The sequence below is a fragment of the Theobroma cacao genome, chromosome 7 (genome assembly GCF_000208745.1).
Source record: "Theobroma cacao cultivar B97-61/B2 chromosome 7, Criollo_cocoa_genome_V2, whole genome shotgun sequence".
In the NCBI taxonomy this organism is placed as follows: Eukaryota; Viridiplantae; Streptophyta; class Magnoliopsida; order Malvales; family Malvaceae; genus Theobroma; species Theobroma cacao.
In genome coordinates this window covers 1995973-2022235 of record NC_030856.1, presented here as the reverse complement: position 1 = coordinate 2022235, position 26263 = coordinate 1995973, and the positions used below count along the sequence as shown (strand labels likewise).

At 35.2% G+C, this 26263-nt stretch overlaps 4 protein-coding genes across 6 annotated transcripts; 2 read left to right on the top strand and 2 right to left on the bottom strand.

The window, feature by feature from the left end:
• On the bottom strand, positions 1792-5175 carry LOC18593524. The gene is made up of 5 exons (XM_007020792.2): positions 5078-5175; positions 4929-4978; positions 2982-3264; positions 2755-2888; positions 1792-2469 (listed from the first exon to the last, which is right to left on the bottom strand). The coding sequence occupies exons 3-5, from the start codon at positions 3243-3245 to the stop codon at positions 1842-1844; spliced, it is 1026 nt and encodes a 341-aa protein (XP_007020854.1). The 5' UTR covers positions 3246-3264; positions 4929-4978; positions 5078-5175; the 3' UTR covers positions 1792-1841.
• LOC18593521 (heat shock 70 kDa protein 16) lies at positions 11901-16247 on the top strand. Its single transcript, XM_007020789.2, has 10 exons — positions 11901-12000; positions 12320-13634; positions 13943-14155; positions 14235-14330; positions 14400-14534; positions 14783-14983; positions 15069-15215; positions 15299-15427; positions 15513-15643; positions 15774-16247. Exons 2-10 carry the CDS (start codon positions 12465-12467, stop codon positions 15844-15846), a joined length of 2295 nt encoding a protein of 764 aa, XP_007020851.2. The 5' UTR covers positions 11901-12000; positions 12320-12464; the 3' UTR covers positions 15847-16247.
• Positions 17151-21933, top strand: LOC18593520 (heat shock 70 kDa protein 16). Its single transcript, XM_007020788.2, has 10 exons — positions 17151-17487; positions 17814-19119; positions 19457-19669; positions 19871-19966; positions 20036-20170; positions 20427-20627; positions 20712-20858; positions 20938-21066; positions 21152-21282; positions 21412-21933. The coding sequence occupies exons 2-10, from the start codon at positions 17950-17952 to the stop codon at positions 21485-21487; spliced, it is 2298 nt and encodes a 765-aa protein (XP_007020850.2). The 5' UTR covers positions 17151-17487; positions 17814-17949; the 3' UTR covers positions 21488-21933.
• On the bottom strand, positions 22120-25044 carry LOC18593519. 3 transcript variants are annotated; one of them, XM_007020783.2, is made up of 5 exons: positions 24700-25044; positions 23186-23855; positions 22835-23072; positions 22525-22587; positions 22120-22324 (listed from the first exon to the last, which is right to left on the bottom strand). In XM_007020783.2, exons 1-5 carry the CDS (start codon positions 25034-25036, stop codon positions 22265-22267), a joined length of 1368 nt encoding a protein of 455 aa, XP_007020845.2. In that variant the 5' UTR covers positions 25037-25044; the 3' UTR covers positions 22120-22264. The 3 variants fall into 3 exon arrangements, with proteins under 3 accessions (XP_007020845.2, XP_007020848.2, XP_017979614.1); XM_007020786.2 differs by having other exon boundaries at positions 23186-23852; XM_018124125.1 differs by having other exon boundaries at positions 22315-22431.

The following is a 26263-nucleotide window of genomic DNA, read 5'->3' as shown; positions in this document are numbered from 1 at the left end:
AGATTTTTCAAGGTCCTCGGTAATACCAGGAAATGCACTGCTCTTTAGGGTACTGGGGAATTGGGGTTGTTCATATCTGTTGTTTATTAGAGTAGGACAAGAAGAAAATGATCATGGATGTTTTTATTTTTGGATAAAAGAAAAAACTTGAATTTTATTTTTTAAGAAAATATGAATTGATTTGAAGATCAAGTAAATAGATTTTCTGATCAAGTAATAATATACTTCAACAGATTGAATTTATATGAATCCTAAAGTAAAATCACAATGTAAAGCACAATTGTGATATATCTAACTTCAATAGGACATGTTTTCAGTAATAGTTATGTGACTTAAATATCTAAATAAACTCTAATACTTTTATTTTGCTGAATTAAATTTCTGAATTTTTATTTTAGATCAAATTAATCCTTCTCAATTAAGCCATTGATACCAATTGCACCCATGACAGCAAAAGCCAACATTAAAGATCAAATGTTAGGATAAAAAAATAGGCATCTTTTGTTTAAATTATGAGTTATGCTTAATTTTTTTTTTTTAATTCTTATGCTTCTTCGTTTTTATTGGTGGTTTTCTTCATGTGAAAGTATATGTATGGTTTTGTACGAAAACAAACACATATGAACCATTTGAGCATTTGATTTATTAAATAGTGTATGATCTTTTTGTTTAAAGATAGTAGACCATTGAATAATAGTCATTAGATGTAGAAGCTTTCATTTAAACCATTGATCAACAAAAAAAATTACAACCTATTTACTTATCTAACAGATTAAGAAAAAACCTTAAGGCAAAATATATTTAAAAAATCCCTAAACTATTCATAAAAATTCAAATAAGTTCTTATACTTTTATTGTGTTTAATTGAGTTTTTATATTTTTATTTTGAGTAAAATAAACACTTTTACTTTAATTTTGTATCAAACAAACTTTTATAACTAATGGTTGATTAGTTAAAATGCTCATATTGATTCTATGCCATATGACGCTGACGTAACATGTTAACATATCATAATTGATGATAGTATTGTTATATGTTAATATATCATAATTAATTATAACTTTACGTGCTATATTATGACATGTTTTACCTTTCATATCAACATCATGTTAATATCATATAAATATAAAATGATAAGTAGAATTTAACATCGTTAACCCTAAAAGATAATAATTTCAAGAAAAACCCTAAAAAAATAAACATCAAATTTCCTTTCTCAATTTCCTTGGGTTTCAATTTCACTTTCTTCTTATTCTCATCAAAAGATTGTTCCTGCATCAGGTAAATTATGGTTCCCTTTCACTTAAAGCTAAAACCTCTTTTGTTCTTCTCTGAAATTTGTTGGGTTTGGATTTTTCTTTTTAATTTTGTTAATTATATGGATTTTATTCGGTTTTTGATGAAATAGAAACAAAATGGCGAATTGGGTTTTGGATTATAGCTGTTTCGTGGCAAAAAAATTTTCAAAAAAGCTTCAAATTTGGTGCCTTTTTTGTTTCTGTCGTAATTCAATCATTGGAAAGAAAATTTTCTTTTGTTTTATTAGCTACTGGTGTTTAGAAATTAAGCAAATTGCTAAGGGCTTAATGTTTGCATTTATATTCTCAAACAAAAATATTAACCATTAAAAAATTTAATTTATAAATAAATAATAATAAACATAAAAATAATTATAATAGAGATTGATCATTTTAAAGATTTTAACTGAACTTAAAAAATCTTAAAATTAAAATAATTATTTTTAAAATATTAGCATAAATGAGTAAAAATTGCCATAAAAAGTCAATTGAAATAAAATAAATATACTTTAGGTGAAAATTAATTATTTACACTTATATTCTCAAAACAAATTTAATTTTGTAAAAATTTGAAGTTTAAAACGAACAATTTCTACTACATCCCCTGTCCATAATTGATTTACCAACTCTTCTGCCGTACAAAGTGAGCTATCTGCTGATGAACAAGTGAACCATGCCTTTGTACAGTTCTTCACGGTGCCACTTCTGATCTTCACTGTCAAAATTTTCTGCAGTAATTTCATTTTTGGAGTTAGGATTAAGAAAGAAATTGGTGGATCAACGACTCCACGACAATGTCTTAAGTTAAGTTCTGCCAGATTTTTGCATTCGGACAAGAGAGTCTCAACTCCAAATTTGTGCAGCTTTGTTCCGTCTATGTTGAATACCCTGAGCTGCAGCAGATGTTCTGCTATAATCGAAGCGTTGTTCTCATCTAGAATGAAGTGTGAACGACTTGCTGTTGATGATAAAGGTGAGCCAAAGATGTGTAATTTAGTCAGGTTCTTGCAATTGGATATTCTTTGAAAGAAACGATCCGAACAGTCATGTGCAAGTGGTCCAAGGGACAACTCTTCAAGCTCTCCCCAGTTTTTTTTAATGATCGTTGAAATAAGATCCATAGTGATATCGCATGCTCCTGGTAGCACCAGCTTTCTAAGCTTTGGTGACCTAATCAAGTTCAGCAAAAGATAACATAGTCTATCAGAAAAAAATTGTAAATCACATTAAAATCAATACAAATCAATTATCTCAGTTTAATTTGTGTTAAATTAGCATGCATGCATTTAACTTAAAATCAATTGATAGGGCGATATGAGGGGAAAGGTTCCTGTTGCATCGAATTGTCAATTGGGTATTCGATGCAGTGAGAAACCCTTCCTATTGCACCTCACCGGACGGAAGATACATACGAATGCATTACTATATATAAAAAGGGATGAAAAAAGGGTATACCTCTTAGCAACAAAAGCCAAATGGTAGAACTTCATATCCAAAGGAGTAGAAAATATGATGTTTCTAATACGAACTGGGCAGCAGCCTTCCTTTGTATCCAATTTCATCACATACTTGAGTCCTTTAAGCAGAGGCTGTTCATGATAATGATTAATTATTTTGAAAGATCCATAGAAATATTATTGCTAAGGAGGGAATGTAAAGATGTAGTCAGGATAATCATTTACCTTACGGGGCCCAAGTAGGGTCCTCAATGAGCTTATGTCAAGTGTCTCATGATCCTTCCAAAACAAAAACTCCCAACATGCTAACTTCCAGTTATGGCAAACTAAGGTAACTGAATGTATCAAATCTTTCGTAGGCAGGAACCGAAATATGTGTTGCAAAAGGTTGTCGTCCATGCCTCCCCAGTTGGGCTGAACTTGTACCATCTCCTCATTATAAGTAGTCTCCGATTTCTGTCTTTTACTTCCCATCCTGGTTTCAGCCATTGTATCAAAGTTTTTGTCTCTTCAAGTAGCAACATCATTATTCTTGTTAGCAAACAACATCCAATATGGAAGAAAGAAACAGTTAAGATTCTAAACAGTTAAGATTGGAGCTGCCAAAAGCTTTGGTGAGCAGCCATCTCTCTTTTGTAATTGTATTGGGCTACTTTCTCACCAAAGCTAGTCTTCTTACGCCAATAGAAGTCTTCTACCACTCTGGTTTAAGTCTTGTTATGGTATTCTAGCTATTGGTTCAAATAATAAACCATCTTTAAAAAACAAAAAGATTCTAAAATTTAGCTAGATAATGTCGAGTATGGTTAGTAAAAGTTGTAATTTTTTTCTGTCTCTCCCCTTAAAAGAAAAGATGTTACTACTTGTTGTCTTATTCTCCCAAAGCTATGAATATACTCATGATAATATTAATGCAGTACTTAGCAATTTAAGTCATGCCCTAATTAGATTAAACTTTATAATTAATCAGATCGACAATACAAAACCCAAAAGTAATTCGTCATAGAACATGAAGTTTCACTTACCACAACTTTCAGATTGAATACTGAGCTTGCAAGGCACTCTTGTTTGTAAGAAGAAGAAAAATAGAGGAAGTGGGCTTCAGCATGTAAGCTGCTGGTTGCTTTATATATACTGGTAATATAGGTCTAGTTCTAAGCTGAGCAGGATTTGCAATTCTAACTTCAATAGGACACGTTTCCAGTAATAATTATATGACTAAATATCTAAATAAGTTTTATATTTTTTTTATATTCAATTAAATTTTTAAATTTTTACTTTGAGATAAATAAGTCCTTCTCAATTAAACTATTGATACAATTTGCGTGAAAGTATATGTATGGTTTTGTAGGGAAATAAGCACATTTGAAATACAATCAAAGTTAGATTAGATAGTATCAGGAAGTGGGTGAATTTTACAATAAGGTCAATAAATTTTACAGTAATGGCTATTGAATAACAGCCATTAAATTTAGAGGTTTTTATTTCAACCATTGATTCAACAAAAAAAAAATAAAAATACTAATTAAAAGAAAGAACATAATTTTTTATGAAAATTAATCATTTACATTTATATTCTCGAGTAAAAATTATTAACCATTAAGAAATTTTAATTTTAAGTTGGCTCAATATAATAGATCCAATGAATTCCTATGCATTTATCCTTGAGACCATGACACCATGGCGACAGGATAATGGGAGGTCTGGGAGAGCATCTCTTCTGGAAGGTTTCAAGGAGAAATTAAACATGTGTTGGGGCTCATCTTGTTTTGCTTTTGATGCCAAGCCAGCACCCAGAAATTCTATAGTTATAACTTTTTTACTTATTTTCATGTCATACTTCAGAGAGCAAACAACTACACCTGATCTTTGTACCTTTAGAAACACTTGTTGAAAATTGCTAATTAGTTCTTTCCAAATCTCAGAAGATGTATATTTCTTCGCATCAAATTTAAGGAAGCTACAAGGTACAATTAAGGGGTTTTAATCAGTTATTTTCATGATTATTTTCTATTAAAAGATTCAAGGCTTTGTTTTATAACACAGCAAACATGGAACACAACATTAATTTGAGATTCAGAAAGGACAGAGCATACTTGTAAATAAGTATCGAGTTTTATAACAGAACAAAAGAAGCAAACCCCATATATGGAGGAATTAAGAAACAAATACCTGAACCAAGAAACCCAACTACAAAAATGAGGAACTTTGCTACCAAAACCCTAGAAAAACAAACCAGAAAAATAATTTGTGAAATGCCAAATAAATAATCCCAATACAAGAAAAGAGATCAAAGTGATAATCGGAAAAATATTTCACACCAGGGCAGCGAAGGGCGGAGCGAGAAAGGTGGCAGCAGTAGCAACAGAAAGTTGAGAGAGAGGGAAAGGCGGATGTGGAAGAGACGAGAGAAATGAACTGAAGAAAGTTTATATAGTCGAATAGAGTTGAAATTATTTCTAATAATCGGGGACATTTCTGTCTAATGAAATTTTTAGACTATTTCATCAGCATTGGAATGGCTAATATCACGGGGGAGAGGGTAATGGCTAAGCTGCTTTTGTGGAGAATAGCCATCAATTCTTCCTCTTTTTGGCCATTGCTCTTACACCAAGACTCTTCTAGTGTTATCTCTGTTAGGTTCAATGTCATGGTCTCAAAGTAATCAATCCCATCAGATAGATACTCTTCATGATCACCATGATCCTTAACGCCTATGTTATCTCCATATTCACTTCCTGGGTCGGCCACTACTGAAGAAGCCACCCTTGCAAACCAATAGAGGGAATTATTCCAGGAAGCTTTAAAAGGTTCACAGCTGGTACTTTCTAAACAAGCATGAATCGCCGAAGATGAAATGGAAACTATAGCCTCCGCTGCAATTCTAACCTAGTGCCTCTTGCAGATGCCTGTCTTCTTGTCCTGAAGAGACCAAAGGTGTCTCAAGTTGGTTTTCATCAGATTCCCCTCTAGTTGGTTACCTCTCTTTGTTTTCTGGACTTGCAGGCGGCTCCAAATCTATTTCATTTGAATGTGAAGGCATTGGTGGAGATGCATCCAGAGATAAGCAAGAGTTCAGGCCAATGAGTGCTCCGAAGCTTCGATGTTTTTCACAAGGTTTGCTTTCGGCAAACAACACAGCCGTATTTACAGTCATAAATAAGAAGAACATAGTCATAAAAACCACCAGATGCACTGATTTGTATTTATAATGATTATTTAGGTTTTTACAACGTTTTTTATGGTTTATTCCAAACACACTTTAATGAACATGAAAATAAATGTCAATATCGTAGTTGTGTTTAGTCGATAACAATACTAAAGAAATGATCATCACGTACAACAAGATCAGAGGAGACAACATCATTTATGTTTTATGTTAAGCTTTCATATTCTTAATTAGAATGGAATGTTGAATAACAAATTAAATGTTACCAATTTTTTATTTATGTACCAATTGACAGACTATATGCCATCTCAATTTCTTCTACATCCCCTGTCCATAGTTGATTTACCAACTCTTCTGCAGTATAAAGTGATCTATCTGCTGATGAATAAGTGAACCATGTCTTGGTACAGTTCTTCATCCTGTCACTTTTGATCTCCACTGTCATAATTTTCTGCAGCAATTTCATTGTTGGGGTTATGATTAAGAAAGAGATTGGTGGATCAACGACTCCTCGACAAAGTCTCAAGTTAAGTTCTGCCAGATTTTTGCATTCGGACAAGAGAGTCTCAACTCCAAATTTGTGCAGCTTTGTTCCGTCTATGTTGAGTACCCTGAGTTGCAGCAGATGTTCTGCTATAATCGAAGCGTTGTTCTCATCTAGAATGAAGTGTAAACGACTTGCTGTTGATGATAAAGGTGAGGCAAAGATGTGTAATTTAGTCAGGTTCTTGCAATTGGATATTCTTTGAAAGAAACGATCCGAACAATCATGTGCAAGTGGTCCAAGGGACAACTCTTCAAGCTCAACCCAGTTTTTGTGGATGATCCTTGAAACACGATCTATAGTGATATCACATGCTTCTGGTAGCTCCAGCTTTCTAAGCTTTGGTGACCTAATCAAATTCAGTAAAAGATAATAAAGTCGTATCAGAAAAAAAAAAAAGGAACATAGTTCGATACATATCAATGCATTACTATATATAAAAAGGAATGAAATACGGGTATATCTCTCAGCAACAAAAGCCTATGGTAGTACTTCATGTTCATACGAGTAGAAAATATGATGTTTCTAATACGTACAGGGCAGCAGCCTTCCTTTGTATCCCATTTCATCACATAATTGAGTCCTTGAAGCAGAGGCTGTTCATGACAATGAGTTGTTATTTTGAAAGATCCAGAGAAATATTATTGCTAAGGAGGGAATGTAAAGGTGTAGTCAGGATAATCATTTACAACATAGCGGCCAATTAGGGACCTCAATGAGCTTATATCAAGTGTCTCATGGTCCTTCCAAAACAAAAACTCCCAACATGCTAACTTCCAGTGATGGCAAACCAAGGTAGTTGAATGTATCAAATCTTTAACAGACAGGAATCGAAATATTTGTTGCAAATGGTTGTCGTCCAAGCCTCCCCACTTGGGCTGAACTTGTACCATCTTCTTCTTATAAGTAGTCTCCGATTTCTGTTTCTTTCTTCCCATCCTGGTTTTAGCCATTGTATCAAAGTTGTTGTCTCTTCAAGTAGGAACATCACTACTCTTGTTAGCAAACAACATCCAATATGGAAGCAAGAACCAGAAAAAGAAAAAAAAAGGGTAATTAGTCATAGAACATGAAGTTTCACTTTCCACAACTTTCAGATTGAATATTGAGTACCACAAGTTTAAATTTCAGAATGGCTGATATTGAGCTTTCGAAGCACTCATGTTGGTATGAAGAAGAAGAATTAAAAATATAAAAAGTGGGCTTCAGCACGTAAGCTGCGCAACCTTTGCTTTAGATATACTGGAAATATAAGTCTAGTTCTACGCTGAGTAGGATTTGCAGTTCTAACTTCAATACAACATGTTTTCACTAATAATTATATGGTTAAATATCTAAATAAATTTTATATTTTTTTTATATTATGTTCAATTAAATTCCTAAATTTTAGTTTGGGATAATTAAGTTCTTCTCAATTAAGCTATTGATACCAATTGTGTCCATAACAGCAAAATCCAACATTAAAGATGAAATATTGAAAAAAAAAGAATGACATCATTTGTTTAAATTATGAGTTATGCTTACTCTTTTTTTTTTGTTTGAATTTTTATGCTTATTTTTTTTTATTGGTGGTTTTCTTACTGTGAAGGTATATGTATGGTTTTGTAGGGAAATAAGAACATTTGAAAATTAATTTTGAGAAATTAAATGGAATTAAGCAAATGCAAAAATGTTTTAGTAATCTAAATTAATTAGGTGCTGGACTTTGTATTTGAGACAATTAAACTAATCAAATGGAAAATTGTTTTAGTAATTAAGCATTTAATTAAATCAGTAATATTATTTAATTTTAAAAAAATTTAAATAAATTAAGGTGTTAAATGAGTTAATTAAAAATTTTAGTTAATTGAAGTATGTAATGTGTTATAAGTATTTAAATAATTAATTAAATTAGTAATATAACAAAATGTTTTATTTATTTATTTAAATTAATTGATGGGTTTAGGGAATTAATTTCATAATTTACCTAATTATGAATAATTATGTATTAGTAATTAATCAATTCAAAATGTATTAATAAATTTAGTAAAATTTATTAATCAATTCCACAAGCTCGCCAGAGCCACGAAGAACCCCCTGAAGATTCTGTTCAGGTAAACGCTCCTCACTTGCATGAGCTACCTCCTATTCCACAAGCCTGCAGATGACCTCTTCTTGAGAGGCCAATCCCAACTTCCTACTTAATTCCCAAATTTTCTCTGCGTGCTTTCTTAGAGTCAAAATTTCGAAGCCCATTTTTAATTCTAGACCAAATTTTTGGGTCGTTTCTCTTCTCAATTCTCATCTTTGGACTTGGAGTTAAAAAAGCCCAATTTGCTCCTGCCTTGACATGTACCCCCTGATTGCAGTATCTTCTTGGGCCATCCCTGTAAGCAGCTGTCATCCTTCCTTGACAGCTGCAGTCTGCCTACCTTTACTCTTGAACCCACTGTTCAACCTCTTTGTATCTGCTTTAATTTGAAATTTGCTGCCACACCAAGCTTTTCAGACCCCTGTGTCAGAATCCCTAGGCACGACATTGACTTGCTCTTCTCTCCCATCTTATCAATTGGACTTTCTCTCTCTTTGCCGTGGCCTCTGTCGTGCCCGATCGTCCCCTGATTTCGCTCCTGCACAACTTGGACAATTTCTTTCCCTTTGGAGTAGCACTCAAGATCACAACTCCTCTCTGTGCCTTGGATGGGAACAAGGATACAAAGTAGTTTCCCTTCTGCCTCAATAAGGAGTTTATTTGGAATTGATGCTCTGCTCAACACTCTCACCATCATGTAATCTCTATCAAACCTTTCTCTAGTATAGGTGCTCTTATCCACCCCCACGAAATCACCCCAATACTCTGCCATGGCCCTGAAGGTATTCAAATGCCATAGCTGAGCCGGTACCTCTTGGAGTTTCACCCATACTCCAATTTCCATCTTCTGATTAGCCAGCGGTTTAACAATCTCATTCTTAACCTCTAAAATGGCTGCAATCCCATTTTTTTTCAAGGCTATGCTTTTTCTCTGCCTCATAGCGTTTTACCAAGTCTCTTTGCAACTTCCAAACCAACTGGTCTATCCACGAAGCTCATCCGAAGGGATTCCCTGTACCCTGGAAACCTCACTAAAGTTGAAAGAATCAAAAGATTGTTACAATTGTCAGAATTTAGAGCTCAATGTTTGGATTCTGTTTTGAGTCCCAATGCAACAGCAGATCTTGATACCGTCCGTGTACCAATAGGTCGCGTTCCTGATAATCATTTATATGTGGTAGAGCTTAAAATCGGAAGCCGACTCCATCTGGTGAAGTTGCTGATGGATACCGGAAGTGGTCTAATTCGGACGCAGTGTAGGCCTTGCAAAAAATGCTTCAGACAGCGGCTTCCCATGTATGACTCTCAAGCCTCCACCAGCTATCACAAGCTTCCTTGCACTCACCCGCTTTGTCAAGGTGATAACAAACGCTACAAATGCATAATAACGAACGTGTCTACATCATTCGGCATCGTGTTGATTCTCGTCCAAATCCACCTACGACAAAAGGTGTTGCATCTTTCGAATCATTCCAATTTCCTGTTGATAATGTCCACGCTAGAGTCATTCATGATATGGTTTTCGGATGCTCCAAAGATAACCAAAACTTATATTTTTCCAATGGGGAGATTTCAGGAATTCTAGGATTAAGCTCGGCACCAAATTCACTAGCAAACCAGTTAGCTAGTAAAGGCATTAGTACTCGTCGGTTCTCATACTGCCTAGTCCCTTTTACTGATGCATTGGTGCGACCTAGTGTCCTAAGATTTGGAGATGATATTCCCCGACCTGTAGGAAATCTTCAAACAACACAAATCCTGCGGAACGGATTCTACCATTATCACTTGGAATCGTTTTGGATTTCAGCAACAACCTGGTATCTTCAGAGTTAGGGAAGATGGCTCAGGATCTCTAGTTAGTACCATTGATCGAAACACCATTGGACGCAATGCAGACAACGCAGGAATACATTCTTACACTTTTAATTTTTGGATAATCTACGCTAATTTAGAGTTAGGATGTCTTCGGTTAAAATTTAAGGATTCCACCTATTAGCATTTTTGCCACATTAGCAGCTACCACATCAACTTTTTTTGCCATGTCAACGAGCACAACATCAACATTATCATGCCATGTCATATACAATCGCAGCCATGCCAACAAAAAATTGCATGTCAATTTGGTCAAAATGCCAAGTCATTAATTTAATGATAAAATTTAATGGTGTTAAAGTTAAAAATTGAAATTAATAAACTAAAAAAATACAAGGACCTAATTTACTCAAATTATTGTATAAGAATTAAAATCACATTTTTTTTATAAAATACAGAGACTAATTATATAATTTAACCATAATTATATGATTAAATATTCAAATAAATCTTATACTTTTGTTACATTCAATTAAGTTCTTGAATTTTTATTTTGAATCCCTCTAAATTAAGTCATTAATACTAATTGGGCCCTTGACAGCAAAATCTAACATTAAAAATTAAATATTGAATAAAAAAATGGACATCTTTTTTTTTTTTTAAATTATGAGTTATACTTACTCTTTTTTTTTTGAATTCTTATGCTTATTCATTTTTTTCGATAATTTTCTTATTGTGAAAATATATTTATGGTTCTATAAGAAAATAAGCACATTTGAAACAAAAATCCAAGTGAGATTGGATAGTTAAGGCTGTTGAATAATAGTCATTAAATTTAAAGGTTTTTATTTCAACCATTGATAAAAAAAAATTGCAACTTGTTTACTTATTTAACATATTTTAAAAAAATTAAGATAAATTATCTAAAAAAGTACTTAATTTATTCATGAAAATTTAAATAAAATTTTTATATTTTTATTACACTCAATTAAATTCTTATATTTTTATTTTAAATTAAATAAATATTTATATTTTTGTTTTACATTAAATAAGTTTTTATAATTAATTATTGACTTAATCAAAACGTCCATTGTCATTATATGTTGTGTAATATTAACATGACATATTAATATATATTATAATTAATAATGATATGACATGTTGATATATTATAATTAATGATGATTTGATATACTATATTATCATTATAACATGACCATGTAACCTTTTTTATTTTCTACGTTGACGTTATGTCAATATCATATAAATATAAAATGATAAATAGTATTTTGATTATTAAAAATTATAAAATTATTAGTTATAAAAATTTATTAAACCTAAAATAAAAATACAAAAACTTAATCGAAAGTATTAAAAAATAAAAAAAATTTAAAAATTTTTTAAATAGTTTAAAAGTTTATTTGAATATTTTGTCAACACTTGAACAACTCTTAACAAAAAAATTAATAATTTCAAAGAAGCCCCTTAAAAATGAACATTTTGCATCATTTACCACTAGTTTATCACTCGTTCCAGACAACGTGCAAACATTAAAGCTTAAAACGGTACCCGCATTTCCTCTCTCAATTTCCTCGGGTTTCAATTTCACTTTCTTCTTATCCTCATCAAAAGGTTGTTCCTGCACCAGGTAAATTATGGTTCCCTTTCACTTAAAGCTAAAACCTCTTTTGTTCTTTTCCGAAATTTGTTGGCTTTGGATTTTTCTTTTTAATTTTGTTAAGGATATGGATTTTATTCGGTTTTTGATCAAATAGAAACAAAATGACGAATTGGGTTTTGGGTTATAGTTGTTTTGTGGCAAAAAAAGTTTCAAAAAAGCTTCAAATTTGGTGCCTTTTTAGTTTCTGTTGTAATTCAATCATTGGAAAGACAAATTTCATTTTGTTTTATTAGTTACTTGTATTTAGAAATTAAGCAAATTGCTAATGGTCTAATGTGATTTCCAGCTTTGTAGCTTTCAGTGGTGATGCTTTGAGGTTTAAGGAGGAACTCCTTAAGAAATTTAATGAAATTTAGCTGTAGAGTTTGATTCAATCAAGTTCTTTTCTTTGGTGAGTTTTGGATAAAGATCTCGTTTTTCGGTGAGTTGAAATGAGTGTTGTAGGTTTTGATATTGGGAATGAGAACTGTGTTATATCTGCTGTAAAGCAAAGGGGCGTTGATGTGTTGCTGAATGACGAATCCAAACGTGAAACTCCGGCAGTGGTATGCTTCGGAGAGAAGCAGAGGTTCCTAGGCTCTGCCGGTGCTGCTTCTGCTATGATGCACCCAAAAACTATGGTATCTCAAGTGAAAAGGTTGATTGGTAGGAAATTCAAGGATCCTGATGTTCAGAATGAGTTAAGATTGTTACCATTTGAAACTTCAGAGGGTCAGGATGGTGGCATTTTGATTCAATTGAAGTATTTAGGTGAGACACATAGATTTACGCCGTTGCAGATTATGGCAATGCTCTTTGCACATCTGAAGTATATAGCCGAGGCAAATTTGGGAGTTTCTGTTTTAGATTGTGTTATTGGGATTCCATCTTACTTCACTGACTTGCAAAGACGTGCCTACCTGGATGCTGCTGCAATTGCAGGGTTGAAGCCTCTGAGATTGATGCATGACTGCACTGCAACTGCACTTGGCTATGGGATTTATAAAACGGATTTATCCAATGCAGGCCCAACATATGTTGCATTTGTTGATATTGGTCATTGTGATACCCAGGTCTCCATTGTGTCATTTGAGGCTGGACACATGAGGATACTATCACATGCTTTTGATTGCAGCTTGGGGGGAAGGAATTTTGATGAGATTTTGTTTAGTCATTTTGCAGCACATTTCAAGGAGCAGTATAATATAGATGTGTACTCTAATGTGAGGGCTTGTATCAGGTTAAGGGCAGCATGTGAGAAACTGAAGAAGGTTTTGAGTGCAAATGCAGAGGCACCTCTAAATATTGAGTGTTTGATGGATGAAAAGGATGTCAAAGGTTTCATTAGGAGGGAGGAATTTGAGAAGTTGGCTTCCCAGTTGTTAGAGAGGATTAACATTCCTTGTATTAAAGCTTTAGCTGATGCAGGGTTGACTGTGGAGAAAATCCATGCTGTTGAGCTTGTTGGATCAGGGTCCAGGATACCAGCTATAACAAGACAGTTAGCTTCTCTATTTAGGAGAGAACCCGGTCGGACAATAAATGCAAGTGAGTGTGTGGCACGTGGATGTGCTCTCCAATGTGCAATGCTTAGTCCAGTTTTCCGGGTTAGAGATTATGAGGTTTGTAACTGGGTCAAAAGTATAATCCTCTGCATTACTTCTAATGTTTGCTCTCAAACGTGGTTGTTTCTTCTGTTCACAGTTTATTACTAACTTTATCATGTTTACATATATGGTTATAATTTGAAGCCCAAAATTTTACTGCAACTCTTGCATACACATTTTCCCCGCTATTGCTCATTCTCCATGATATAACAGAGATCAAGGGTTAACCATTGCATGTTCTCTCCCAAATGAGGAACTATTTTTTGCTTATTTTATGCATCCTTTAATATTGTGAAGGCAATTTCCTTTTTATTTTTCCATAGGTTCAAGATTGTATTCCATTCTCCATAGGATTCTCCTCAAATGAAAGCCCAATTTCCCAGGGGTCAGATGGTGTGTTGTTTCCAAGAGGCCAGCCAATTCCAAGTGTTAAAGTTCTACAATTACAGCGAAGTAGTTTGTTCCATTTGGAAGCATTCTATGTTAATCCAAATGAACTGCCTTCTGGCGTATCCTCTAAAATATGTTGCTTCACGGTATGCCTACCTTAAATGGATGTTGCTTGTTTGAAGGAAACAGAGTGGCTTATAGGTTGATGATCGTTGGGTTTTGCAGATTGGCCCTTTTCAAAGCTCCCATATTGAAAGGGCAAGGGTTAAAGTCAAAGTTCAATTAAACCTTCATGGCATCGTCACTGTTGAGTCAGCTATTGTAAGTAAGATTTCACATTTTCTTCTGCCATCTTATTGATATTTCATTTCTGAGAGATTTTGCCTCCAGTTGATAGAAGAGCATGTAGATGATTCAATTACAAGGGAGGATACACATTCAGAAATGAGCACAAAGGAGGCTCAGCATGTGACAAACAGCAGTGAAGATAGTACCACTGTGTGGTCCAAACCATCACATGCTTCAGTAAGTTTGTATCATCTTTAAATCAGTCTTAATGTGCCATCTTTCTGGTTTTTCTTGGTCTGAAGACTGCGCTATGCAATTTGGCTGCAGGAAAGTGTTTTATTTTTCTTCCAAAAAGTTTGGATACACTGCTAGCACGAGCAGGAGTATATTTTGTTTCTACCCTTGCAAATTCTCTCTCTCATCTTGATAGAGGAGAAAGCCTTGTAGAGCAAAGTTCATTTGCGTTTATATTCTTTTTTATGTAGGCTGATGGTAGACCAAATGATAAAGCAACCAGGAGGCTTGAGATACCAATTTGTGAGAACATATATGGTGCAATGACCAAGGCTGAGCTCATAGAAGCTCAAGATAAAGAACTAAAGTTGGCTCAACATGACAGGACCATGGAACAAACCAAAGAGAGAAAGAATGCCTTGGAGTCTTATGTCTATGAAATGCGGAATAAGGTTTAACTCCACATCTGAAACATAAGTGTCATATTTCTGTCTAATTTTTCTCAATATGCTGACCTGTAATTATATCTATGTGAAGCTTTTCAACTCCTATCGAAGTTTTGCATCTGACGAGGAGAAAGAGGGGATTTCCAAGAGCCTACAGGAGACAGAGGAGTGGCTTTATGAGGATGGGGAGGATGAAACGGAAGGCGCTTACACTTCCAAATTAGAGGATCTTAAGAAGGTTGTTATTTATTATGTTAATCCTAAAGTTTACCTTTGTTGCTCTCTTCTTCTTATCCCACTGCCTATTTTGTTTCTTAATAGTTGGTGGATCCAGTTGAGAGCCGATACAAAGATGAAGAAGCAAGAGCACAGGCTTCAAGCGATCTGTTGAAGTGCATTGTGGATTATAGAATGTCTACAAAAGCTCTGCCAAATGAGGATAGAGAATTGGTTTGATAATTTGTGATTACACATTATAAATGCAATAGTTACTCATTACTCATGTTCAAACTGATAGTTGCTTTTTGTTTTTCAGATCATAAAGGAGTGCAATAAGGCAGAGGAATGGCTGAGAGAGAAAACTCAACAACAAGACTCTTTACCTAAGAACATTGACCCACTATTATGGTCAAGTGCGATCAAGAGCAGGACTGAGGATCTAAACATGTACTTATTTTGTGCTTCTAATTTTCACTTCTCCTTCAAATTTTTTCTGTTCACCTTTGACTTGTTGGAACAATTTTACTTCAAAGGATATTAGATATCATCTACTAATTTTTTTTTTAATCTGCTTCAGGAAATATAAGCACATTGCACACAACGCTTCTCATCCGGATTCAGAGAACAAGGGATGGGACCAGGAAGTATAGGTTAAATGCGTAGGAAACCTCCTTGGAAAAGTTTACAGTTCACACTCACAGTAATTCGAAAAGCACACTGATCACAATTAAGTTTGACCCTGCAAGACCTCATCCCAAATTCAGTGTATGGGGGCTTGGACCAGTTGATTTACGTTTGGCTTTTGAGGAATAGTAATTCATTAGAAAAGTTTGTTGTAACTTGGTAGAGTATACCAATACAGTAAGGCTTTTCGTTAGATTTACACAAGGACATACAAGTATCATGGGGGTATTTTTTGTTTTCTAATTCTATTTTCTTTTACAGCTTCAGCTACCTGAAGACAGATGATCGATGGGATATTCCCTAAGACAGATGATCTATTTTCTTATCATCTGATAACTTTGAATGTTAAGCTTACCACAGTTTCCTTTTTTGGATATTTTATCTTTTAATTTGGGTTATTCCCTTTATACATGACATAGACATGGAGTTTTCCAAAATTAACAGGTAAATGCCTTATTTGCAGCAATCTTGCGTTATCTTAAATTTAGAATTGAATCACCATATCATTGACAGACTATGTGGCATCACAATTTCTACTACGTACCCTGTGCATAATTGATTTACCAACTCTTTTGCAGTACAACGTGATCTATCTTCTGATGAACTTGTGAACCCTGTCTTCGTACAGTTCTTCACCTTGTCACTTCTAATTTCCGTTGTCATAATCTTTTGCAATAATTTCGTTTTTGGGGTTATGATTAGGAAAGAAATTGGTGGATCAACGACTCCACGGCAAAGTCTCAAGTTCTGTCAGATTTTTGCTTTCGGACAAGAGAGTCTGAGCTCCAAATTTGTACAACTTTGTTCCGTCTATGTTGAATACCCTGAGCTGCAGCAGATGTTCTGCTATAATCGAGGCATTGTTCTCATCTAGAATGAAGTGTAAACGACTTGCTGTTGATGATAAAGGTGAGGCAAAGATGTGTAATTTAGTCAGGTTCTTGCAATTGGATCCGAAGGGACAACTCTTCAAGCTCTCCCCAGTATTTTTTTGGTTACATCGAATCGCTTGTTGGTGATTTCAGTGTAGTGAGAAACCTCTCTATGGTACCCATCCACGGCCATAGTTCTCTATAAACCTCTAAGCAACAAAAGCCAAATGGTAGTACTTCATATTCAAACGAGTAGAACATATGATGTTTCTAACCTCAATAGGACACTGTTCCCAGGGATAATTTTATTAATCTCTATGGTAAATATTGGTAAATAAAATGGGTAAATAAAGGTAACATAATGGTAAATGAATAAAGTAAAATAAAATTAATAGAAACAGAAACCTGAGAACCAAAATTCCATTGACCGCGCAGCTCTCTGCCACTACGGTGCCGATCCCATATGCCCACTTGGCCTAACAAAGCTCCTTCTCCTTCGGTTCCCGAGCTCACCACGCAGATCCACTACAGCATCCTTGGTGGTTTTGTTTATCCTCCCCATCAGAACCTTAGCTGCCTTTCATCATCCACCTCATTTATCATTTCTTGCGTTGTCAGGAACTCTCATCCTAAAGCTAGCTATTTGCCTTAAACTAAGAGAGCCCTGCACTCCATTTCTCTGGGTTTCAGTTTCACTTTCTTCTTATTCTCATCAGAAGATTGTTCCTCCATCAGGTAAAGTATGGTTCCGTTAAAACTAAAACATTTTTTTTGTTCTTTTCTGAAATTTGTTGGGGTTGGATTTTTCTTTTTAATTTTGTTAATATATGGATTTTATTCGGTTTTTCATGAAATAGAAGCAAAATGGCGAATTGGGTCTTGGGTTATAGTTGTTTTGTGGCAAAATTTTTTTCTAAAAAGCTTCAAATTTGGTGCCTTTTTTGTTTCTGTTGTAATTCAATCATTGGAAAGACAAATTTGTTTTGTTTTGTTTTATTAGTTACTTTTATTTAGAAATTAAGCAAATTGCTAATGGTTTAATGTGATTTCTATCTTTGTAGCGTTCGGTGGTGATGCTTTGAGGTTTAAGGAGGAACTCTTTAAGAAATTTAATGAAATTTAGCTGTAGAGTTTGATTCAATCAAGTTCTTTTCCTTGGTGAGTTTTGGATAAAGGTCTTGTTTTTGGTGAGTTGAAATGAGTGTTGTAGGTTTTGATATTGGAAATGAGAACTGTGTTATTGCTGCTGTAAAGCAAAGGGGCGTTGATGTGTTGCTGAATGATGAATCTAAACGTGAAACTCCAGCAGTGGTATGCTTCGGAGAGAAGCAGAGGTTTCTCGGCTCTGCTGGTGCTGCGTCTGCTATGATGCACCCGCAAACCACGGTATCTCAAGTGAAAAGGTTGATTGGTAGGAAGTTCAAGGAACCTGATGTTCAGAAAGAGTTAAGATTGTTACCCTTTGAAACTTCAGAGGGTCAGGATGGTGGCATTTTGATTCTCTTGAAGTATTTAGGTGAGACACATAGATTTACACCAGTGCAGATTATGGCAATGCTCTTTGCACATCTGAAATATATAACAGAGACAAATTTGGGAGTTTCTGTTTTGGATTGTGTTATTGGGATTCCATCTTACTTCACTGACTTGCAAAGACGTGTCTACCTGGATGCTGCTGCAATTGCAGGGTTGAAGCCTCTGAGATTGATGCATGACTGCACTGCAACTGCACTTGGTTATGGGATTTATAAAACGGATTTATCCAATGCTGGCCCAACATATGTTGCATTTGTTGATATTGGTCATTATGATACCCAGGTCTCCATTGTGTCATTTGAGGCTGGACATATGAGGATACTATCACATGCTTTTGATTGCAGCTTGGGGGGAAGGAATTTTGATGAGATTTTGTTTAGTCATTTTGCAGCACATTTCAAGGAGCAGTATAATATAGATGTGTACTCTAATGTGAGGGCTTGTATCAGGTTAAGGGCAGCATGTGAGAAACTGAAGAAGGTTTTGAGTGCAAATGCAGAGGCACCTCTAAATATTGAGTGTTTGATGGATGAAAAGGATGTCAAAGGTTTCATTAGGAGGGAGGAATTTGAGAAGTTGGCTTCCCAGTTGTTAGAGAGGATTAACATTCCTTGTATTAAAGCTTTAGCTGATGCAGGGTTGACTGTGGAGAAAATCCATGCTGTTGAGCTTGTTGGATCAGGGTCCAGGATACCAGCTATAACAAGACAGTTAGCTTCTCTATTTAGGAGAGAACCTGGTCGGACAATAAATGCAAGTGAGTGTGTGGCACGCGGATGTGCTCTCCAATGTGCAATGCTCAGTCCAGTTTTCCGGGTTAGAGATTATGAGGTTTGTGACTGGGTCAAAAGTATAATCCTCTGCATTACTTCTAATGTTTGCTCTCAAACGTGGTTGTTTCTTCTGTTCACATTTTATTACTAACTTCATCATGTTTACATATATGGTTATAGCTTCAGCATTTTTATATATATGCTTATAATATGCAGCCCAAAAGTTTACTGCAACTTTTGCATACACATTTTCCCCATTATTACTCATTCTCCATAATATAACAGAGATCCAAGGTTAAGCACTGCGTGTTCTCTCCCATATGAGGAACCTTTTTTTGCTTATTTTATGTATTCTTTAATATAGTAAAGGCAATCTCCTTTTTATTTTTCCGTAGGTTCAAGATTGTATTCCATTCTCCATAGGATGCTCTTCAAATGAAAGCCCAATTTCCCAGGGGTCAGATGGTGTGTTGTTTCCAAGAGGCCAGCCAATTCCAAGTGTTAAAGTACTACAATTACAGCGAAGTAGTTTGTTCCATTTGGAAGTGTTTTATGTTAATCCAAATGAACTGCCTTCTGACGTATCCTCTAAAATAAGTTGCTTCACGGTATGTGTACCTTAAATGCATATAACTTGTTGCTTGACTTCTTATGTCACTAAAAGTCTTTTATCTATAAGATTCAAGATTTTTTATGACATGTAAGCTTTTGAAATTAATAAAATTTCTATTTTTCAAAAAAAAAAAATGCATATAACTTGTTGACAGAAACATAGTGGCTTATAGGGTGATGATGGTTTGGTTTTGCAGATTGGCCCTTTTCAAAGCTCCCATATTGAAAGGGCAAGGGTTAAAGTCAAAGTTCAATTAAACCTTCATGGCATTGTCACTGTTGAGTCTGCTATGGTAAGTAGGATTTCACATTTTCTTCTACCATCTTATTGATATTTCATTTCTTAGAGACTTTGCCTCCAGTTGATAGAAGAGCACATTGATGATTCAATTACAAGGAAGGATACACATTCAGAAATGAGCACAAAGGAGGCCCAGCATGTAGCAAATGGCAGTGAAGATAGTACCTCTGTGCAGTCCAAACCATCACATGCTTCAGTAAGTTTATATCATCTTTAAATCATAGTCTTAATATGCTATCTTTCTGGTCTTTCTTGGTCTGAAGACTGCACTACGCAATTTGGCCACAGGAAAGTGTTTTATTTTTCTTCCAAAAAGTTTGGATGCATTGCTAGCATGAGCATGAATATATTTTTTTCCTATCGTTGCAGAGATATAATTCTCTCTCTCATCTTAATGGATGAGAAAGCCTTGTAGAGCAAAGTTCATTTGCATTTGTATCTTTTTTATGTAGGCTGATGGTAAAACCAATGATAAAGCAACCAGGAGGCTTGAGATACCAATTTGTGAGAACATCTATGGTGCAATGACCAAGGCTGAGCTCATAGAAGCTCAAGATAAAGAACTTAAGTTGGCTCAACATGACAGGACCATGGAACAAACCAAAGAGAAAAAGAACGCCTTGGAGTCTTATGTCTATGAAATGCGGAATAAGGTTTAACTCTACATCTGAAACCTACGTGTTATATTTCTGTCTATTTATCTCAATATGCTGACATCTAATTATATCTATGCGAAGCTTTTCAACACCTATCGGAGTTTTGCATCTGACAAGGAGAAAGAGGGCATTTCCAGGAGCCTACAGGAGACAGAGGAGTGGCTTTATGAGGATGGGGAGGATGAAATGGAAGGCGCCTACACTTCCAAATTAGAGGATCTTCAGAAGGTTCTTATTTATTATGTTAAAAAAGTTTACCTCTGTTGCTCTCTTCTTCTTGTCTCACTGCCTATTTTGTTTCTGATAGTTGGTGGATCCGGTTGAGAGCCGATACAAAGATGAAGAAGCAAGAGCACAGGCTTCAAGCGAACTGCTGAATTCAATTGTGGCTTATAGAATGTCTACAAAATCTCTGCCAAATGAGGATAGAGAATTGGTTTGATAATTTGTGATTACACATTATAAATACACTATTTACTCATTACTCATGTTCAAACTGATTGTGGCTTTTTGTTTTTTAGATCATAAATGAGTGCAATAAGGCAGAGGAATGGCTGAGAGAGAAAACTCAACAACAAGACTCTTTACCTAAAAACATTGACCCACCTTTATGGTCAAGTGAGATCAAGAGCAGGACTGAGGATCTAAACATGTACTTATTTTGTGCTTCTAATTTTCACTTCTCATTCAAATTTTTGCTGTTCACGTTTGACTTGTTGGAACAATTTTACTTTAGAGGATCTTAGATGTCATCTACTAATTCTTGTTTAATTGGTTTCAGGAAGTGTAAGCATATAATGACACCCAAGGCTTCTCATCCGGATTCGGAGAACAAGGGCTCGGACCAGCAAGTATAGGTTAAATGCATAGGAAACCTCCTTGGAAAAGTTTACAATTCACACGTACAGTAATTAGAAGAGCACCCTGATCACATCAAGTTTGACAATGCAAGACCTCATCCCAAATTCAGTGTATGGGGGCTTACACCAGCTAATATACATTTGGCTTTTGAGGCATAGTAATTCATTAGAAAAGTTTGTTATAATTTAGTAGAGCCTACCAATACAGTCGGGTTTCATTAGATACACGAGGAAGGACATACAAGTATCAGAGGGTCTATTTTTTTTGAACCATATCTTCTCTCATATTATTCAAAGGTCTTGTTACATAGATGATAGATAGGATAGTAGTTCCTGAAAACAGGTGTATTACTGTATCTTACAGGTACTAGAAGCAAACATGCTTCAACTCTTATCATCTGATAACTTTGAATGTTAAGCATACCACATATTCATTTTTTGGATGTTTTATCTTTTAATTTGGGTTACCCCTTTATACGTAATATAGACATGGAGTTTTCCAAGATTAACACGTAAATGCCCTTTTTGCAGGCGATTTTGCATCAGCTTAAGACTTGTAAACACATTCCCCAACTACTAGCTCAGAGTTGGTGTAAAATGGGATCTGCTCATATTGAATTTGGGGAAAGTTAAATTTAAAATTGAATCACCTATTCATTGAATGGACAAATAGGAAAGCAAGTAAACACTATCATTGAAACATTTTACAACATTTACAGCACAAACAAAAAGACCATAAGGGAAATACATTGGCACATACGAAGGCATTGACCATCATTTTTTCTTCTTGGCATTGCGTTTCTTTTTGGACTTCCTAAAGCCAGCTCCACTCTCCTGTGTTAACAACAAAAAGTTGACTTAAATAAGATACCAGCATAACTTCAAGAGGAACGTCTTTAAATCATCAGTGTCTCAATAGGCCTTAGCCAATGGCATTGCTTCTAAGAGAAGAGGGAAATGAATGGCAGAGTCAGCTAAGAGCAGGCGAGGGGCTTTAAGTTTCAGAAAAGTAAAACTGTGTTTATGTATGTTACCTTCCGATAATGCCTATAGGCCATTTGACCCGATAATTCCTGTCCACTTCTTGAGACATAAACCTGCAGCAGAATAATGACATTATCAAAATGAAATATTGCAGCAAGATTGACACTACTACAACCAAGTTCTACTTTTACCATGACATAATACAAATTTACGGTAATTTTGCTAAATAGAATCAAAGGCATCATCTCTTCAAATGCAAATGGTTGGATTCAGAGGTGCATGGGCTACATAATTATGTTTAGACATCGAAGTGCAAGAAAAAGTGCAATGCAAATGCAAACTGCAACATTTTTAACATACCTTCCTTCCCTCTGGAGATGTGTACCAGTGACCAGCAGGTTGATCACTAGCATGAACCCTTCTCTTCCCAGCATTCTTTGGAATAGCTGCACTGCTTTTCAGATCTACCCAGCCTTCAGAAGCAGTTTCTTCAGCCTTTGAATTTTTTGATTTTTTTCTTCTACTCGTTGAACATTTCTTGCCACCACCTTTTTGAGATCCTCTCTGTTTAGAAGATTCTCCATTGCTGAATTGACTCCTGCAGCCACATTAAGCACTTAAGTGCAGAATGAACAGAATGAAGTTGAATACAGGAGTATAAAGCAATGGGTATAAAATACAGAAAAACGGATAGGTTTTAAAGTTACTTACATGTAATCAATAACCGACACATTATGTTGTTGATTTCCTCCGTTCTTGACCATGTGCAATGGGGAGAAGAAGGGTAAGCGACTGCGGACTAATTTCTGGATTCTTGGATCATCATGGAAAAAGTAACAATGTGCCGGAGGCAGGGGGTCATCCAAATTCAAGAGTTCCTCAAACTTTTGGTTCTCAAGCTTCTGAGCTGCATTCGTATCCTTGACAGATTGAAAATATTCTTTAAAGACCTCATCAAAAGCAGGTGTTGGAATATGAGAAGTATTAATTGGAGTGAAATCTTTCCATAAATCCTCATTTTGAGGTGTAACAACTGATGCCTTTCTCTTTTTATTACTGATTGTAGATTGTTGTTCCTTTGACGGTGGATCAATTTTACAAGCTCCTTTGCTTGTATCGTCACAGTCAGAAGGACCTTCAGAGCCATCAGAATCAGAGTCAAGTAACTTGAATCTTCGAAGAGGACTGATAGTTAACTTCGGAAATATCAACCCACCATGTCTGGCCTCTAAACTTGCAGTAGCTGGGGCATCTGAAACTTGTTCCTTTTTCCTTGAACTACACTGGCCTGATGATTGAGTGGTCAAAACCCCAAGTCCCTTCAATGAAATCTTGGAACTGCCACATACAGAATGGTTTTGTGTTGATGAATCCACATCTGCTAATAAAGATATACTTTATAAAGTCAGCATCAATCCAGAGTATAAAGCAGGGAACAAGTGCACAAGCTATTGATTCACAAACAAAGGATTTTAACCCAAAACAAATAGTGAATATATGCTTCAATATAACCTGACTGCAGTCATATATACACGTCTAAGATATCCATTCTAGTTAAAGCCATAGCTTAACCATTATCAGATGACCCAAGTTCAGGTTGCTAACATTGTGATCAAAATTAGATCAACTTAGCTAATAATACTCCAACTGAAATGCTCTTTCGCACATATTCTAATATGCGTATCCATAGATTGCCAACATAAACACCTCAAGCGTAAAATACAACTTCATATGCATTTCACAGCCAACTTCATGGAAAAGTTGATCAAAACTTTGTTAAACTGACAAAAAAAGAACTTCATATCCTTGCGCTCTCTAATTCATTTCTAGAAAAGCCGAACCCAATTTCTTTTAACAATCAATCCATCATAAAAAATCTCAGAATATCACCAAAATTACTATAACTAAAATCCCATTCCAATTGAGCAAAACGTTTCATTCTTTCTTTTTGATTCTCATAAGTTGTTCAGGAAACTTTCTTTTTCCTCTATCTTTGAGTTTTCAATTACATCCCTTTTATTCCCAGGAGCTAAAAATTTACACTTCCCCTTCCAAATTTAAGCTCTCTTTGACCTCAAATTTCCCAACATAGATTACATAATAAATTTGAAACAAATTTGAACCCAGAAAATCTAGCTTCAAACATGAGAGAAAAAGGAAAACCCACTTCTAATAAATGAATAGATCACCAAGATCAGCCAAATAAAGGGAGGAAAAAAAGGTACCATTTTTTTCCTGTGAAGAACAGAACTCTTCAATCTCATCATCCCCATCATTCCAAACCAACGGCTTCTCTGATTCTTTCTTCGTCGCCGAAGATTTATCGCCGGCCCGACGCAACCGCTTTAACACCCGAGGAGGCTCCGGTGGGGTATCCGGATCCGAGTCCTTGACTTCCTGTTCAGGCCCGAACTCGTCATCACCGTCTTCGGTGGCATCGAAGCTCGCCGAAGAATCCGGGGCTAAGATGAGTCCGGGGTGATTCCCGGTCGGTGACCGGGGCTCCGTGTCGGGGTCGAGGTCGAGCCCTAGAGAGAAAGACGGAGCTTCGAAGTTGGCCATTGAGAGAAAGAAAGAGAGGGAGGGAGAGAGAAATGAAAGATGTTCCCGCGCTATTATTTTTGGTTTGGCGGCGGTTTAAAATTTTAATAATATTTTATTATTTTTACCTAAAATTAAATTGCTGATGGGCTGGGCTTGGGCAGGCTTATCCCAGGCCCATCCATAGGTCTAGAAAATATAAATAAAAATTAAAATATTCAATAATTGAACTAGATATATTATTATAAGATAATTTTTTTACATTTTTAATATTTTTTTATATAAAAAAATATCTTAAGGTAAAAAATTTCGAATTATATTCATCTGTAATTGTTAAATTAAATCTATTTTAATTAGCCTTAACCCTTGATGAACAGGCATGATTAATTGTAATTAATTAACAAAAAATTAAGAACCATTTTTGAATTAAGCAGATCACAAAGCCTTTGTTTGTCCCAATTTTAATTGTAACACAAGAATTAATGATGTTGCTAGTAGAAAACAGAAACTTTTCTTGACGTAAAATTTTGTAATTTGTCAATCAACAAAGGATTCTAAAATTCGTTTAACATTATCGTCAAATTTGTATTTTGTATTGTAATCGTTAAATTTTGATAGTAAATACAATACCGAACAAGATAAAAATTACAATAAAAAATTAACAATAAAGAAAAAAAAAAGCAAGTAACCCAAGTTTAAACCTTAAGAGAAATAGATAAGATCATATGTTGAAGAAATACCAGAAAATAATTCAGAAGACTACAGCCATCTTTGTTGGATCCAGGCAGAGAACGAGTACTCGGTTGTGTTGTAGAAATTGGCTGCAAATTGCTTGCTTCCAAAAGTCCGAAACTTGGCTGTTCTAAGACAATGGTAAACAATTTCTTCTCCCTTAATTTTGGGGAAGTAAATTTTGTTTTCCATACCGGGGGTCTTGGCCACCATGGAAAAGGATGATGGAGGACTCACAAAGAACATGTAATTCCCTAGATCTCTTACTTTGCGCCAAGCCATGGAAGGGTAATCGAACTCAAAAACTTGAACTCTTTCCCCCAAGTTATCAACAAACACTGAACAAAGCTTTCCATCGCATTCCAATAAGTAGTTCTGATCGAAAGACTTGCAAGGTTTTCCGGGCTTTTCATGAACATGCCAATCAACCATGTGATGATCATATAGAGTGTCGAATGAAGAAATTCCTAGATTTCCTTGCTGTCCAAGGAAATAAAAGGCTCCTTCGAATAAAAC

What these genes read in the sequence shown, in the direction of transcription:
- LOC18593524 (XM_007020792.2), bottom strand. Translation starts at nt 3,245, where the DNA reads ATGGCTGAAACCAGGATGGGAAGTAAAAGACAGAAATCGGAGACTACT. An exon ending in CCCTACTTGGGCCCCGTAAG is followed by an intron (nt 2,889 to 2,981) that starts GTAAATGATTAT and finishes TATCATGAACAG; the next exon opens with CCTCTGCTTAAAGGACTCAA. An exon ending in TTGGCTTTTGTTGCTAAGAG is followed by an intron (nt 2,470 to 2,754) that starts GTATACCCTTTT and finishes GAACTTGATTAG; the next exon opens with GTCACCAAAGCTTAGAAAGC.
- LOC18593521 (XM_007020789.2), top strand. Translation starts at nt 12,465, where the DNA reads ATGAGTGTTGTAGGTTTTGATATTGGGAATGAGAACTGTGTTATATCT. An exon ending in TCCGGGTTAGAGATTATGAG is followed by an intron (nt 13,635 to 13,942) that starts GTTTGTAACTGG and finishes ATTTTTCCATAG; the next exon opens with GTTCAAGATTGTATTCCATT. An exon ending in AGGACTGAGGATCTAAACAT is followed by an intron (nt 15,644 to 15,773) that starts GTACTTATTTTG and finishes AATCTGCTTCAG; the next exon opens with GAAATATAAGCACATTGCAC.
- LOC18593520 (XM_007020788.2), top strand. Translation starts at nt 17,950, where the DNA reads ATGAGTGTTGTAGGTTTTGATATTGGAAATGAGAACTGTGTTATTGCT. An exon ending in CAAATGAGGATAGAGAATTG is followed by an intron (nt 21,067 to 21,151) that starts GTTTGATAATTT and finishes TTTGTTTTTTAG; the next exon opens with ATCATAAATGAGTGCAATAA. An exon ending in AGGACTGAGGATCTAAACAT is followed by an intron (nt 21,283 to 21,411) that starts GTACTTATTTTG and finishes AATTGGTTTCAG; the next exon opens with GAAGTGTAAGCATATAATGA.
- LOC18593519 (XM_007020783.2), bottom strand. Translation starts at nt 25,036, where the DNA reads ATGGCCAACTTCGAAGCTCCGTCTTTCTCTCTAGGGCTCGACCTCGAC. An exon ending in TTCTTCACAGGAAAAAAATG is followed by an intron (nt 23,856 to 24,699) that starts GTACCTTTTTTT and finishes TATCTTTATTAG; the next exon opens with CAGATGTGGATTCATCAACA. An exon ending in CCTATAGGCATTATCGGAAG is followed by an intron (nt 22,325 to 22,524) that starts GTAACATACATA and finishes TTGTTAACACAG; the next exon opens with GAGAGTGGAGCTGGCTTTAG.